The sequence below is a fragment of the Microcebus murinus genome, chromosome 3, assembly GCF_040939455.1.
Source record: "Microcebus murinus isolate Inina chromosome 3, M.murinus_Inina_mat1.0, whole genome shotgun sequence".
Lineage (NCBI taxonomy): Eukaryota > Metazoa > Chordata > Mammalia > Primates > Cheirogaleidae > Microcebus > Microcebus murinus.
The window spans coordinates 62,240,827-62,257,498 of NC_134106.1; the positions used below are offsets into that span (position 1 = coordinate 62,240,827).

The 16,672-nt window shown below is 49.0% G+C and overlaps 1 protein-coding gene across 3 annotated transcripts in view; it reads left to right on the forward strand.

The window, feature by feature from the left end:
• The window catches only part of HK2 (hexokinase 2), a 123,048-nt gene that overhangs the window by 34,327 nt on the left and 72,049 nt on the right, over positions 1-16,672 (forward strand). For 2 of the 3 annotated variants that reach the window (XM_012788581.3, XM_076000917.1), the window contains exons 3-9: positions 4,563-4,711; positions 9,023-9,142; positions 10,136-10,231; positions 10,817-10,916; positions 11,207-11,390; positions 14,290-14,445; positions 15,830-16,063. In XM_012788581.3, coding sequence (XP_012644035.1) covers positions 4,563-4,711; positions 9,023-9,142; positions 10,136-10,231; positions 10,817-10,916; positions 11,207-11,390; positions 14,290-14,445; positions 15,830-16,063 — 1,039 coding nt within the window. Of the gene's footprint in view, positions 1-4,562; positions 4,712-9,022; positions 9,143-10,135; positions 10,232-10,816; positions 10,917-11,206; positions 11,391-14,289; positions 14,446-15,829; positions 16,064-16,672 lie in introns of those variants that run through there. The other variant, XM_076000918.1, reaches the window with a different exon arrangement.

Below are 16,672 nucleotides of genomic sequence, written 5' to 3' on the forward strand. Positions count from 1 at the left end.
CCAGAGGCATGAAAGATGTGGGTGTGGTACAGAGGGATGGCCACAGGTTTTGGAGTCAGACGGACCCTTGTGTGACCTTAACTGAGTGACTCAACTCTGTGTTACTTCCTGTCACCCAGGCTAACTCGGAGGCTGCCGCCACCTCTGGGTTTTATGCTGTTGGCATTGTTAGTTAAGAATTCCCTATTTGAGGATTTATAGCTTTCCTGTGAGCAGCCCTATGGCTTCTTGTAGTAGAGAGTTTGCCTAGAGCCAGACTTGGATTTGAACCTTGCTTTGAGTTACTTGACCTGATTTTCTCATTTGTAAAACTGGGATTGACCTTGGTTTTCTCATTTGTAAAACTGGGATTGTAATGCCTAACTGGGCTGTTGAGGATTAATGAGATAATGTTTATAAGCAAAGTGCCCACCTCACTCTAGCTTGGACAACAGAGTGAGACTCTGTCTCAAAAAAAAAAAAAAAAACAAAAAACCACCACCACCACTAACAACAACAAAGTGCCCATTGCTAAGTTTCTCTTCTGCTAAAGACATCTACATACATATTGGGCCTTCAGTCTACTGAATCTCTCTCACACCTGCCTCTTTGTCTTTTGGTTGTTTTATTTACTACGGTAATTCAGATACAATTAAGAAAGCCTGCACTCTGCAAACGTACAATCAATGCAGTTATTTTCTTTCATATACAAAGAGCTCTTTTAGATTATTAAGGAAATACGGATATCTTTCAAAAATACAGACAAAAGACACAAATGGACGATTCACAGAAAAAGGAATTCAAAAGGCCAGTCAACATTTTAAAATGCTAACTTTACTCAAATGAAATAAACCAAGTTTAAAAAATGAGATATCACTTTGACCTAGCAGGTTGGCAAAGATTAATTACTACATAACATGGGACTCCGGTGAGTGAAGCACACCTGATTGTTTGCGTGGAAACTGATGAAACGTTTAGGAAGGTAATTTGGCAATACCTTCCAGCTTGAAAACATATATCCTTGGAAACAGCAATGCAAACCCTTTTTTGGAAGATGTCTGTTACAGCCTCCCCTGTATTTATAAAGTAAACGTATATGAGGACACCCAAGAAACCTTAATAGTGATTATTTTTGGGATGTGTAGAAGAAAGGAGATGTTTGCTTTTCATTTTTTCTACCTTTGTACTGTTTGAATTTTTTTAACCAGGTGTTTGTATTTTATTATTTTTAAAAAGTTAAAATTTACGCCTGTAATCCTAACACTCTGGGAGGCTGTGGCGTTTAGCTCAGGAGTTCAAGACCAGCCTGAGTAAGAGCGAGATCCCGTCTCTACTAAAAATAGAAAGAAATTAGTGGAACAACTAAAAATATATAGAAAAAATTAGCCAGACATGGTGGCGCATGTCTGTAGTCCCAGCTACTCAGGAGGCTGAGGCAGGAGGATTGCTTGAGCCCAGGAGTTTGAGGTTGCTGTGAGCTAGGCTGATGCCACAGCACTCTAGCCTAGGCAACAGAGTGAGACTCCGTCTAAAAAAAAAAAAAGTTAAAATTGTTATCCAGAGAGAAAAGTGCTTAACAATAAAAGAAACCTTACCTCTCACCTGGTGGTCTCATGTATAAATCTTACAATTGGCATGCAAACATGAAGCTTAACAGATGAACCATCAGTGAACATATGAGATGGTTTCTTAACTTGCCTCAAATACTAGCTATAATCACTCAACAGAATGTTCTCTCTGGCCCTTATGGGTCCTCTGCCATGTGGCTTTATGCTTTCCTAAGAAACCTGCCACAGGCATGCTCACTCCAGAGCCTTTTCCCTGCCCTGCTCAGTCTGACTGTCGGGTGCCCGTAGATGCATGTGTCCCCCACGCCCCGTCACATACTCACGTGCACTCTGCTCTGGGCTTCTGGAGTGTCCCAAAGGTTCACAGTGGAGGTAGAGCTTGAGCCACTGGTAGTAGCGGGGAGGGCTTGGGGTGGCTGAGGAGAGGAGCTACACAGTCACACAAGGGAATGATAATAATAGTGACAATGACAGCAGCTGTTTATTGATGGCTTCCTGAGTGTGTGTATACATTCGCATGTAACATAGTCCATATTTCACATGTGCCTCACAACCTCTGAGAGAAGTACCTGAGGGTGAGGTGACATGCTTACAGAGCCTGCGAGGTGCCCACGCCCCACAGGTAGTGCGGCAGCTGAGTTGGAATTCAAAACGAGGCCTCTCACCTGTTTCTGAGGTCCAGCGCTCCCTGGGGGCCTCCCATGGAGGTGCGCGTTAGGAGAGGGGGTCCATCCACTGCCCAGAGGAGTCACCTCGGGATTTCTGGAGTCACATGCTGGGCCTGCCCCAGATCCTGGACTGAGGAGTATAGCCTATGGTTTTGTGACTTGTGGTCACGTGTGCTTGTGGAGGAGGGTTTCAGAGGAGTATCTGTTCCAGACGAGCCCTATAAGCAAAGCAAGGGATGACGACGTTCCTGGGACGTTTACCAGCAGTACCAGAATTACCAGCAGTACTTTATTATTCGTGATTTTTCTTCATTCCATCAGAAAACACTACAAATACCACCATTCTTGATGGAGCTTTGCCGGTCCAGGGTGTCCAGCTGGGCCGGCCTCGGGTGATGACCAACCAGGGGCAGCCTCGCCACCTCAATCCCCGGTGGCCACTGATTCAGCGGATCGTGTGTGTCCTGGACTTCAGAGCGCTGATGAGGCAGTTCATCTTGATTTCCTTTTCATCCGTCATGACAACCACCACGTAGCGTTTCCTAGAATCTGGCCGAGATCCCACTACCAGGGAAGGCTCAGAATGGAGTGTCTGGAAAAGTTGCCCCCGGCCACGAGGGGGGGCAGAATCACCCCAGACGGGGGTACATTGCTCTTGCCAGCCGGCAGCTGTAGCTAGTGGCGGGACTGCTTCCAGTCACCGGGGACGGGATGGAAAATCAGTACCCTGGGGAGGAATGCTGAAGTCGCTGGAGCTGACTGTAATGGCTTTTCTTGGACAGGTTTTCAGCCATCGTGGGCCGGGGAGACTCAAGTGTTGGTGTGGGCGGTGTTTGCTGAGAGCTCGGAGATAAAATATCTAGTGTGTCCTGAGTTCTCTGGACAGTTCTGGGTGCTGGAGGCTCATTGTCTAAATTTTCCTCTCATGGCAACCCTGTGAGATACGATAGCCCCATTTTAGAGATGAGGCAACCAGGGCTCTGAGGCTCCGAGGCTCAGGAACTCGTTTGAGCTGAAATGTGGCCTGGGTTCTGATGTAGGCCCAGAGCCCGTCTCCATCCGCCACAGCCCCCAACAGCTGGTTGTGTGGACATCTCTGCTGGATGATGTCTGCCCCAGGTTTCCCCCGGGGACCCCAGGGGCTGCGGGTGGTGGTGGTCTCAGGGAGTTGGGAAGATGTGGCGTTTTTTCAGGGTCAAAGAGCCAGATAGAGGTGCTGGGGGGACCTGGGCACAGAATGAACCTTGTTGGGTCATTTAGTTGAGCACTTCCTGACCCTCCAGCCATCCCGTGTTTCTTGAGTGGCAGTCTCCCATGGGAAAGGGGCTGAGTGTTGACAAACGTGTCAATAAGTGAAACCCCCCCCGGGGGGGGGGGGAACTGCCTTCTATCCTTACAGAAGGCGCGTGGCGGGATAGCGGGAGCCCAGCGGGGAGCCTGCATGGGGTGCGCCTTGCCTGCCCCGCCAGCCCCCCGCCCTGGCTGTGGGCTCTGCGCCTCTTCAGCACTTTCATTCTGTGTCACACACAATGGGGTACTTCCCTGTAGCCGGCCGTATTATTGTCCAGAATCTGGATGTTTCCTGTCCACGCTGCTATTTCCTGGAGGGAAGGAGCTGTACCTTCCTGGTGACACATGAAGATCTTGGCTCATCTGTGTCCTGTGGCTCCTTTTTAGAGTCTCCCTCTTCCCTTCCCTGGGTCCCTCACGGCTTTGTGGCTTGTCCGAGTGGCCCAACTCCTGCCTCACACACCCGGGATCAGCATTGTCTCGCATTCTAGTGAGCTGGAGACCCTTTCGGAAGGCACTTGCTTGTCTTATTTGCTAGGCCTCTTAATTTGTTGCCAGCTAGACCCCATTCCACTCATCACAGGACCCTCTAATCTTGCTGTGGGACGTTGCCATCATAGCACACACACATTATAAAGTAAGTTTTGTACTGCAATCGTAATTTGGCAGAAGGCCCAGGGCCCTCAGGCTTGTAGCAGCTTGGTGCTCAGGGGGTAGGAGGAACAAAACTGAGGCACGGACCCCTGGTGCAGGGCTTGGTGGGCCCCAGGAGCTTGCTAAAAAGCACTTAGGAGATAATTGGCTCTTGTGGGGGATGAGTGCCCCAAAGTTGGAAGCAAAACTGTCTCATTGTTGATGTAAACTAGAAAAGTAACATAAATGCTTGTTACGAAGAAAATCAGACAATACCTAAATGTGTGTAGAGACAGGTAAACCCCATAGGCCACGGATGACCAGCATCTGGAGGGACCAGGGTTTTAAGTCTTGGTTGGTCTCTCAAGCAATTTGACTTTCTTGTTTTCCCAGAAACTAATAGAGGCCCTTCCTTTCTCTGCAGAACATGGAGAGTTTCTGGCTCTGGACCTTGGAGGGACCAACTTCCGTGTGCTTTGGGTGAAAGTGACAGACAATGGGCTCCAGAAGGTGGAGATAGAGAGCCAGATCTACGCCATTCCTGAGGACGTCATGCGGGGCAGCGGCACCCAGGTACGGCCCTTTTCTGCCACTCAAACACAGCCATGGTGATCCCTCTCAGCTGGAGCTCAGGCTACTCCTGCCCTATTTCATACCCAGTAGCATGTGATCAGGAACAAAAGGAGTGAATGGAGGGACAACAGTAAGATGCTAGAATAGAATCCGGGTAAGATGCAATTCTCATGTTGTCACATCTTGGGCCCTGGGGCTTGCAAGAGGTGGAGCCCTGTCACTCCTACTCTGCTGTTCTTTCCACCATGCCAGGCCACCTCCTGGGACAGGAATTTCTGACCATGGGTAGAACACGTGAGGGAGATATTTTTAGACTCTTTATTTGTCTTTGGAGGGGTGGCCCTGAGGTAAATCTGCATTCCTTGTTTTAATGCGGGGTTGGCAAAGGGAGGCTGGGTCCCTGGGACTGTGGGCATTCTAGCTCTCCTGAAGCTGTGACATGGCTCCAGTGCAGTGTCAGGCAGGAGACAGCGGGCAGAGGCTCTTCCACTGACCCCCGCCATGGCTGTCCCGTGCTGCAGTATTGAAGAAGTTGGACCTTGCGTTCGGGCAGTCTGGCTGTGTGATTCCGGGCAAGTGATAGCACCTGACGGACTCTCAGTTTGTTCATCTGTGGAAAGGGATGACAGTACCTAGATTGTTGTGCAGATTAGAGGAGGCCTGTTCTGTACTCAGTACAATGCCCGGTGCGTAAACTAGTACCCTTGCTGCTTTCCACAGGGAAATCTGTTTACCTAATTGCATCTTCTTACTCTGCTTTTGGTTTCTGTGGCCAGCACTTGCGTCGGTAATTGCCCATCACGGAGGATGTGGTCACCTTTTCTTCTATCCCCTGTCACTGGCTGTATCCCCCAGATTACTAATATTTGAGAACCAAGTAAATAAGACAAAACCAAAAAAAAAAACCCAAAAAAGCACCTAAAGTTTGGCTATGATTGTGAAAAAGACTTGTTGCAATGTGATGATGATGTCTTAGGTGGATTTTTAAGTTTCTTATGAGAACAAGACCCTGCATGCATTTTTATCTCATCTGTGTAGCCTGTTGCTCGTACCTCAGCACTGTGAAGGGCCCAGGGACCTTGCAGTCCTTGCAGTGTCCTCCCCAGAGCCTGGCGAGGGCTCGGGTTCCTGCAGACAATCAAGTATGTCTCTGCCAGTCGAGAAAGAGAATCCATTTCAAACATTCAAGATGTGAGTAAAGTTTTACTTGAAAAACTTACCTTAAAATCTCTCAAACCACCTAGTTAGAGGGCATAAAGAAAATTACTTCTATTCTCCATATAGTATATAAACAAAACGTTCTAGTGCAGATTAAAAAAAAAAAAAGACCAACTATGAGACCCACCTGGAAGAAACAATAAAACTATTGGGATATTAGAAAAATGTTGAATAAATGGAAAAAATGCTATATGAAAATGAAACAGAAAGAAAACTAGAAGAAAATATAGGTGTTTCTAAGGAAAGAAAAGAATGCAATATGCCTAAAAAGCAACAGAAAACACAAGAAAGGCTAGAAGTTCATAGTAGCTATTTTAGTGGTGGAATAATGGTGCCGTTTTGCCTATATTTTCCATTTTATTGGTATTAGGTATCAATATTTTAATTAAAGAAAAACAAATGGTTTTTTTTTTTTTTCTAGGTACCCTTTCTGTTCTAACAAATGGGTTTTAAAATACAATTTAGTTAAAATCAAGACCGAAGCCAGGCATAGTGGCATGCGCTTGCAGTTTCAGCTGCTCAGGAGGCTGAGGCGTGAGGATTGTTGAGGCCAGGAGTTCTAGTCTGTAGGGTGCTATGTTTGTGTGCTTGTGAATAGCCACTGCACTCCAGCCTGGGCAACATGGTGAGACCTTGTCTCTAAGAAAAAACAAAACAAAACGCAACAAAACACCAAGATCAAATCACCAAACCCCAACCTGCAAAGGTCTCTGAAGAACTGTGAACCTGGGCAGTGGGTTGCTGGGGGAAAGCTGTCTTCTGGCACATTAACTTCCACTGAAGAGAAGTGTGTTGCAAACCTGACTAACAGCCACTTAAGATTTTTAAAGTGTATTTTGTGGGAAGGGAAGACTCTCAGAGCAGATTCTCAGACCAGTATGGAAAAGGCACCATGCTAACTCCATAAAATGATGCCCTTTGAGCCTTTTTATGACAGGAAGGTGTTAGCTCTTTCTCTCAACATCCTATTCTTGGGTCCTTAGCAAACAGAAAAGGAGATAGTCTTCCAACCCAAGGAAGCAGATGGTCTCCTCTTGTCACTTTCAATAAGGGGCAGGTTGAACCCAGCACTGGCCAGTGGAACTTTTTGCAGTGGTGGAACTATTATTCTTTATCTGCCCTGTGCAATACGGTAGCCCCCGGCCACCTGTGGTACTGAGCACTTGACATGTGGCTGGTGTGACTGAGGAACTGAATTTTTAATTTTTAAAAATTGTAATTGTGGCTACTGAATTGGGCAGGGCAATATTTAATGCCTCTTCTCTGCCTGCCCCATTGGGAGTGTAACTGGGAAGGGGGCAGTGCTCACGGCTGAGTGAGGGGAAGCCATTTTGCTTTGCAGCTTCTAAAGGCCCTTCCCCCGTCTTTGATAACTCACCTGATCTCTTTGCACAGCTTCTACAACTTCCTTTTTTTGGATAAATACCATCTGTACTAAAGATCCTTTTGACTAGCATACCAGGAAGAAGGTGCTGGGAATTTGTTTAATAAACATATCATATAATTTTGTCTCCTATCAGCTTACTGACAGAACAGAACTTGCTCAATATCTTCCTATTTACATAATAAAATAATTGACTTCTGCCCAAGGGAGTTGGCTCATCTGCCTTAGTGATCCCCAAGGTGGTAGAGCCTTGTCCTTCCCAGCCCTTATGTTTTGGTTTAGAGGTCAAAGTTGCAGCATCAGCAGTTGGTGGCTTTGCATGGGATCAGACAGTGGACAGAATGGATGCAGGAAGTGGAGCCAGCCACCATCCAGACCTTGGAGTGGCCTTGTCCCTCCTGCTGACCATATCCCAGGGCATCAGGGGAACCAATAAGCCTGTCATCCTCCTTCCCCCAACCTCTCAGTTCCTTTGTAAATGCAAATACTTTTTTGTGGTTTAGTGCTGTGGTTTTCAAACCAAACCAATGTCTGGAGTCTGGATCACCTGGAGGGCTTGCTATTCCTTCCCCTCCTCTGCACCCCCCTCCCCCTAGTTTCTGCTGCAGTAGGTCTAGGATGAGGCCCTGGGATGTGCACTTCTAACATGTTCCCAGGGACGGTGGGGATGCTGCTGCTCTAGGACCACACAGTGGGAACCTGTGGTTTAGTGGAATCTTCCTTCTTCCTTGGAAAGGAAAAAGAGAGTTGTCTTCTCACACCCCCCCTTGGCTTTTAGATTTTGCCACTTGGTCAAACCTGGCCCTTGGAATCTGCCCAGCCTATTTGACCTCTGCTTACTTTTTGCACCAGAGTGCCCATGGCCTCAGCCCCTAAGCATCTGGAGGGTCACTACCTTCTCTTTGAGGGTACTGAGTGGGCAAGAGGGAAGCCAGGAGGTCATGGGCGTTCGGGCTGGTGGGAAGCCTGGCTCGTCATGAATACAGTCTTTCTAAGGCTCGGGAGCTGCTCATGACCTGCTCAGCGTGGTCGCGGTTGGGAGGCTGCCCACCCACAAAACTCTATTTATTCTTCAGCGCTCCTTGTTGACTCACTGAGTGTTCTGTTTTGAATTCAGAAAACAAAGATAACCTCTTTGAATTGCCCGCAGGAGATTAGCTTTCTAGAATGGAGAAAAAAATATAAAAGTTACTTATTTTTGTTAAGTTGGTTCATAGAATGCCAACAGAGAATGTCCTCTCTCTCCTCCAAACACAAGAGACACGGATGCTAAAATACTTCTTGGCAGTGAAATGGGCTATCCTTTCTGGTAAGATAATCAGCCGGGCATCCTTGTCAGCAGGGTTCTGACGGGGCCACCAAAGGATGTTCTGTTCCCAGGGCATGCGATGACTTTCTGATGAACGTTGGCCACGATTTCCCCTTCCTTGCAAGGTTATTTTGACAGGGTTTCGGGTAAATGGTCTAAGTGGAAAACCACATTTGATGAGTACTAATTAGTATTAAGCGCTTATATGTATCGACTCTTTTACTCCTTTTGGTAACTCCATGAGGAGGGCAGGTCCAGTTATCATTACCATTTTGTAGATTAGCCAATGGAGATTGCAGAGGAGAGATGGATTTCGAGTACACTGAACTGGTTACTTTCAGAGTCGGAAGTCCATGCTCTAATCCCCTCTCTGCTCCTCTTCCTGTGTCGTGTGCCTTAGCTGTTTGACCACATTGCCGAATGCCTGGCTAACTTCATGGAGAAGCTGCAGATCAAAGAGAAGAAGCTCCCGTTGGGTTTCACCTTCTCATTCCCCTGCCACCAGACTAAACTAGACGAGGTAAGATGGGTTCTTCTTTTCTTTCTTCTTTCTCTCTTTTTCAGACACTTGTCTTGCTTAGCTCTTGGGGCCACAGACACTGGGGAGGACTCTGAGCCACCTGCTATGGGGTCGGTGGTGCCTCTGAGTGGTTGTGCTGATGAGGTTCTGTTCTTGTGCATGACTGTGGTTGTGGGGGTGTGTGCGTGTGGGAGACAGTGAAGTGTCAGAGGAGGGTGGGGTGCTCTTCCCTACCCTCCCTTCCACACATGTTGCACAGTGTCCTTATCCTATCTAGAGAAACAGGAATGAAAAATCAGAAACCCTCCTGATCTAAGGTGTTACAATAAAGACCCTTGGAAGAAATATGCTTGGGGAATTTAATGATGTGAGGATATAAGTGTAGTCATGCGTTGCTTAACAATAGGGATATGTTCTGAGATGTGGGTGATTGGACCACTTCGTCATCGTGTAAACATCAGAGTGTGCTTACACAAAGCTAGATGGCACAGCCCACTACACACCTAGGCTGTCCCATTCTGCAAATCTGAACTGAGCACTGTGGGTAACTGTGATGCAATGGTAAATTATTTGTGTATCTGAACATAGAAAAGGTAATGCACTGCGCCAGTGTTACACTGGCTGTGACATCACTGGGCAATAGGAATTTTTCAGCTCCATCATGATCTTCTGGGACCACTGTCATATAGTCTGTTGTAGACCGAGCGTCGTTATGCTGCGCATGACTGCGTCGTATTTTGGCAGTTTTATAGTCTTCTCATTCCACTTATTGGCAGCAGTACATCATAAAGGAATCATTCACTTAATCTCCTTTCTTGGTCTTTGATGGGCCTGAGTTCTTCTTCCTGGACTAGTCAGAAAGCAATGCCCAAATTCAGTCAGGACTTCAGGTTGGCCCAGCAGCAGAGATCTCTGCTAATGTTGGCTGTTTGAGGAGTGTGGTCTAAGTTTTAATTGTGGGAAATCAATATTTGTTCCTTGGTCCTTTTCTAGAGTTTCCTGGTTTCCTGGACGAAGGGGTTCAAGTCCAGTGGAGTGGAAGGCAGAGACATCGTGGCGCTGATCCGCAAGGCCATTCAGCGGAGAGGGGTAGGTGGGGTGGCAGGAGCCTGCGGTCTGAAGTCTTTCCCTGTCTGTCCTTAACTCAGCAGAAGAAGCTTTTGTGGAGCTTAAGAGGTTTTCTTTCACTTTCCCTGCCATGCTCACATGAACAGATGCCTTTGGGGTTTTTAGATTATCTCGATGGATAAATAATCTGAGACTTGGTGCAAAAAATAACTCTTTAGTCCTTAACTTGAAGAAGACTTGAATATCATGTTCAAGTAAGAAAGTTGGAATGATGTTTACATGAGGGTGGAGAGGGGCAGAAAGAGGACAAGACAAAGATCTTATCTCGGGAGGAGTTATGGGATGGGAGGGGGAGGGCGGAGGGAGGCGGAGGTGAAGGAAGATGAGCAGCCGTGCACAGCCAGTGTTAGTTAGGAGGAAGGTTGCTGCTGTTTGTTTAGTTCTAGACCCGGATTCCTAGTTCTAAACTTTTGGGGCTCCGAGTTGGGTAGTAAAGGGGCAGCCCTGTCGCACTCGAGCTGTGTGTCTTGCTGCCCTTTCTCCATCTTCACATCTGTTGCCCTTCTGTGACGATGAAGGTCAGAACCCTCCCTGTCATCCCCACAGGACTTCGATATTGACGTTGTGGCCGTGGTGAACGACACTGTTGGGACCATGATGACCTGTGGTTATGACGACCACAACTGTGAAATCGGTCTCATTGTGGGTGAGTGAACGTCGGCACGAGGGCCAGTACTGGCCAGCGCGTGGGCACGTGGGCTGGGAAACGAAGACCGTGGTGGGGTGTTCCTTTGCCCTTCATATGCGAGCATAATGGTGCGGTCCCTTTGGAGGGCTGAGCCAGGCCCCATGGAGCTGGGGGTGGTAGAGGATTGGCCCACGCGTCGGGATGTGCTGGGAGTTTGCAGTGAGGAATAGCAGCCGCCCTGGGCAGTCCCAGGGCAGTGGTGTCTGGGGAGACGGCAGTGCTGAACAACACTCCCTTGCCTCGGCCAGGCACGGGCACCAACGCCTGCTACATGGAGGAGATGCGCCACATCGACATGGTGGAGGGCGACGAGGGGCGCATGTGCGTCAACATGGAGTGGGGGGCCTTCGGGGACGATGGCGAGCTTAATGACATCCGCACCGAGTTTGACCAGGAGATCGACATGGGCTCGCTGAACCCAGGGAAGCAGCTGTGAGTGGCCCCTTGCTATGCGGGCGGGCTCTGGGGCGGGCTCGGGAGCTGAGGTTGGGGCCGGCCAGGGCCAGGGGTGGTTTCTTTACGGTCTTACACACCCCCAAAGGGTTGCCAAGGTGCCTGCCGGTTGGTTATGGGAATATCTGTGACTGTGTGAGTTGCTGAGAGGGCTCTAAAACAGAGCTGGTGCACACACCAGACGATAGCTAATAATTTGGCTATGTCCTTCAAAGCAGTTATTTTGGAATTTCCTATTCTGAGTCTAAGTCCTTGCTCTTTCTTGCCACCTTCTATTTGCAAATTGCCCATAGAAACTGTGAGCCACGTAAGAAAAGCTGTGTTGAGATGGCCAAGATTAGGGTCTCTGAAAGCTCCCTTTGTAGCTCCCACTCCATTGCTGCCCAGAGCACAGGCCATGACAGTCACTGCTCATTACTGGCCCACAGGGCCCTTGGCCCTTCTGCCCCAGTGCAGGCAGACCCACTGCCCATGGAAAAGCTGGCTAAGGAGCTTCCTTGGCCTCCTTCCTGGACCTGTGGCCTAGCACGGCCTTGGGTAGATAAGAGGAGGGCCTTCGGTTGTTTGGGCTCTCAATGCTATATGCGCCAGCACGGCTAGACTTAGCTTTTAGTTACTTTGCCTCTTACAAAACATGATTTCACCCTTACAAACATTTATCAAATGCCCGTTAAAGATCTTGAAACAGAGATTGCTGCAAGCTCTGACAGCAGTTGCAAAATATTTTGAGCAATGCAGTATTTCTCTGGTCTTGTTGCTATGGCTGTTTTAGGACAGCTTTTAGTGCAGATCTCTCCTTGGAGAGGAAACTCTAACCCTATAAACCAGGTCAGTGGTGAGTAGCCCTTTTTTTTATGGGCGAGTCCTTGCTTCCTCAAAGCATGGTTTATTTATGTAAGTCACAAGCTCCCTCACGTGAAACGTGCGTCCTTTACTTGAACTTTCTTAGGAACATACTGGTTGTATCTGCCATGGTTGCTGAGAGGTTTATGAACTGAAAAATTCAGTTCATAAACCATAAATTCACTCAATGTCCACTTCTATTAACGAGGCACGCCCACGTCATTCCGAGGAACCATATGTCCTTTGAAGTCTCAAAAGACAAATTTATTACCAGCCAGGCCGTGACAACACGCCCCTGGCTTAGCTTAGCCTTAGACAAGGTAAAAGTTGGGAGGATATACACCAAATTGTTGGCCATGGTAGCCCTGAAGTCATTATAGACAACCTTTTCCCTCTCTAATATGTTTCTAAGTAAATATCTTCTAAATTTGACTGGAACAAAGTAATTTTAAAACTGGAATAAAAAGTTATTAAAAAAGAAACCCACCCACACTGTGGCGCCCCACAGCCCCGGGCCACCCCCCCACCTGCCATGGAACCAGCTGTGCGGGAGAAGATGTCACAGAGAGCGGGAGTTCCTCACCCTGGAAGCCAGGACGCCAGCCAGGCCTCGTGCCTGTGTCGGTGCGCTGTCCCTGTGCTCCTAGCAGTTTTGCCAGCTCTCACTTAGCCCTGATTCTGTCCTACCTGGCCTTGGGGCTTGGGCAAGCCACTTCCTGAGGGCCTGGGTTTCCTGTCTGGTAGGGGACGGCGGAATCCCTTGCACACCTCTGTTCGGGGCCTCCTCCTGGGTGTAGCCCATCCTACTTAGTACTGGCACACCCAGGTGCCCTTCTTTCTTTAAGACCTAGATCCTTTCCGAGATACCCAGAAATGGGCCTTTTTTTGCCAAAAAGAATTGCCAAGCTTGGTTTCCTCTGCCACATTGTCCTAGCCAGAAAGACCAATTTCTAAAGAAAACAGTACCACCTAGTGTTGAAAAGTTAAATTACCTGACTGCTTGGCTTGGGGGCCGGTCTCTGCCTTTCTAAGACATGTTTTTTTTTGGAGACAGAGTCTCGCTTTGTTGCCCAGGCTAGAGTGAGTGCCATGGTGTCAGCCTAGCTCACAGCAACCTCAATCTCCTGGGCTCAAGCAATCCTGCTGCCTCAGCCTCCTGAGTAGCTGAGACCACAGGCATGCGCCACCATGCCCGGCTAATTTTTTCTATATATATTAGTTGGCCAATTAATTTCTTTGTATTTATAGTAGAAATGGGCTCTCGCTCTTGCTCAGGCTGGTTTCGAACTCCTGACCTCTAGCAATCCGCCTGCCTCGGCCTCCCAAAGTACTAGGATTACAGGCCTGAGCCACTGCGCCCGGCCCAAGACATGCCTTTATCTTGTCGCCTGCCTGCTCAGAAGTGTGCTTCACTCCCAGATTCCCAAGACCGGACATTTAGAGTTCAGAGCTGAATCCCAACTCACCTGTCCCCACCTGCCCTTCTAATCTTGTCCCTGCAACTCCTTGCCCCAGGTTGTCTTCACACCATTTTCTCTGGAATCGACAGGTGGCCTGCAGGGGCCGGCAGTGTCAGATGAAGAATTGCTGGGCCTATTCATGAGAGTGACTTTTTCTCTTGTAAATAAATATTGGTGCTCTATGTAAGATTTTATTTTTAAAAAGCATTTCCTGGCTAGAGAAGAATTTAAAAAATCACTACCCTATATATGCATAACTTAGTAAAACTCAGCCTGTTTCAGAATGTTCTATACTCTCCCTGAATGTTTCATTGGGCTGCTTAAAACCCATTCTTCTCCATGGTTCAGGGCTTACCAGCCTGTGGGGACAACCCAAGCACTCCAGCTCCTCCAGCCCCTTTGAGCTGTCACTTCTCCCCACATCTCATTCCTGGTGGTTAAAAAGTTAACCCTTCTTTATACACCAACTGCTATAGTATGTTGAAGTTTCACGTGTGCATATCTTTCTTCCACAGGAGAGCGGTGAGTTCAGGGACAGTGGGGGCTTTATATCCCTGGTCTGTGTCTCCCTGCAGGTTTGAGAAGATGATCAGTGGGATGTACATGGGGGAGCTGGTGCGGCTCATCCTGGTGAAAATGGCCAGGGAGGAGATGCTCTTCGGTGGGAAGCTCAGCCCGGAACTGCTCACCACCGGCCGCTTTGAGACCAAGGACATTTCAGATATTGAAGGGTGAGTTTCCAGCCCTGCCACCTCTCTAGTCGCTGGATCTCCACAGGATAGACAGGTAGTTGGGGAATGAGGAAGCGGCACTGGTGTTCGACCCTTCAAGCGTAGACTGCGAGAGAGTTTCGCACAACGTGGACTGTGGGGGGCTTGTGGCTTCATGTCACTTACCAGTCTCCACTCCCGCTGACTTTGGGCCTGATTACTACCACCATGCCCCCACCCCCACCCCAATGCTGAGAACAGTTGGCCTCCACATGCAGGGACTTGAACCATGACACTGGACCATGACACTGGGTTCAGGGCTGGAGGCTCTCAGAGGGCCCTGGAATGACTCATGTGTGTCTGCCTCCTTTCCTTTCTCCTGAATCTCTGACATCTCATCCCCTGTTGCCAATTCTCAAAAAGATCTCTGTCCTGGCCCCTGCTTCATAGCATAAAGATAGGTCCTTGGATTGGATACCTACTTAGCTCTAGCATGCAGAGCCATGGCCTGCATTTTCCCAGCCTGGCAGGGGTAGGAGTGATGAGGGCCTGACTTTGTTTTTCAATTAACAGTATCCCAAGAGTCGGGTCTCGATTGCTGTTCTTGAGATGTCAGCTTGTAGGTTGAGGAGTTCCTCCTATTGTTTTGGTGGAGAGGTGGAGAGACCTCTCTTTGGTGGAGAGACCCAATGGTGGAGAGGAGGTGATTTTGGTGCCAAAAGGAACAGTGAAACAGTTTATATGACTTTGTTTTAAGTGGAAACTCTTGAAGGAGCTGTGCCTACTTGTTGAACCCTGAGGTGATGCAAGTGCTCCTATTTGTGACGCATTTAGTTCCCCTGAGAAGGGTGGGGGCGTCACAGCACCAGCCCTTTACCGCCTCCTTTAGACACAAGCTAAAGCAGCCCAACTCCATGGTGAAATGCAACTGCCTGTGCTTTAGGGAGAGGAAACCGGTGGGGCCACAGCTGGTGCACATGTTGAGACGTCGCCAAGGGCCGAGACACTGTCTACCCTAAGACAAGCCAATGTAGCACCAACACACACACGCGCACACACACACACACACACACACACACACACACACCCCTCACCGTGTAAAGCACCAAGAATAGAGTCTTATTGTTACAAAGCACATGCACATGAAATGCTAGTTTTTCTCATCAGGAAAAAGGGGCACCTGGGAGGGTGAGGCCATTCTGTGTGGGGGTGTCTGGGAAAGGAGCCTGTGTTATGTTTTGCCCCCACAACTACTTGCTCTGCCTCCACGGGCAGGTGAGCAGTGGAGAGGGATTCTGCTCTGGCGGGGGGTGGAGTTGGCTGGAGCTGAGGGGTTTCCTTGCTGCCTCCACTGCTGCCACAGCGGGTTAGGCACATGCCCACGTGCTGTCTTTCTGCTTCCCAGGGAGAAAGACGGCATCCGGAAGGCCCGTGAGGTCCTGGTGCGGCTGGGGCTGGACCCGACGCAGGAGGACTGCGTGGCCACTCACCGCATCTGCCAGGTCGTGTCCACGCGCTCAGCCAGCCTGTGCGCGGCCACCCTGGCCGCCGTGCTGCGGCGCATCAAGGAGAACAAGGGCGACGATCGGCTGCGCTCCACCATCGGGGTCGACGGCTCCGTGTACAAGAAACACCCCCAGTGAGTCGGCGTCCAGGCCCGGGGTGATGGGGCTCCCAGAGCACCTGGGGACCTGGCTCCGTGGGCCAGCTCCGTTTTGCATTTCTGGGGTGATGTGGATAGACCTTGGAGTTGAGGATCCTGGTAGAGTAAAAGTTCCTCCCTGGGCAAAGTGGCAAGTGGGAGGGTGTCACTCCTGCTGCTGCTGGTGGAGGTGACTACTGCCTGGTGGCTGGGCGCTCTTTTCCACCACCCTCCCTTATATGAGCTAGTGTTGTTTCTCTCTTCACTCTCATGATTCTTTTTTTTTTTTTTTTGAGACAGAGTCTCGCTTGTTGCCCAGGCTAGAGTGAGTGCCATGGCGTCAGCCTAGCTCACAGCAACCTCAATCTCCTGGCTCAAGCAATCCTTCTGCTTCAGCCTCCCAAGTAGCTGGGACTACAGGCATGCGCCACCATGCCCAGCTAATTTTATATATATATATATATATATATATATATATATATATATTAGTTGGCCAATTAATTTCTTTCTATTCATAGTAGAGACGGGGTCTCGCTCTTGCTCAGGCTGGTTTCGAACTCCTGACCTCGAGCAATCCGCCCGCCTCTGCCTCCCAGAGTGCTAGGA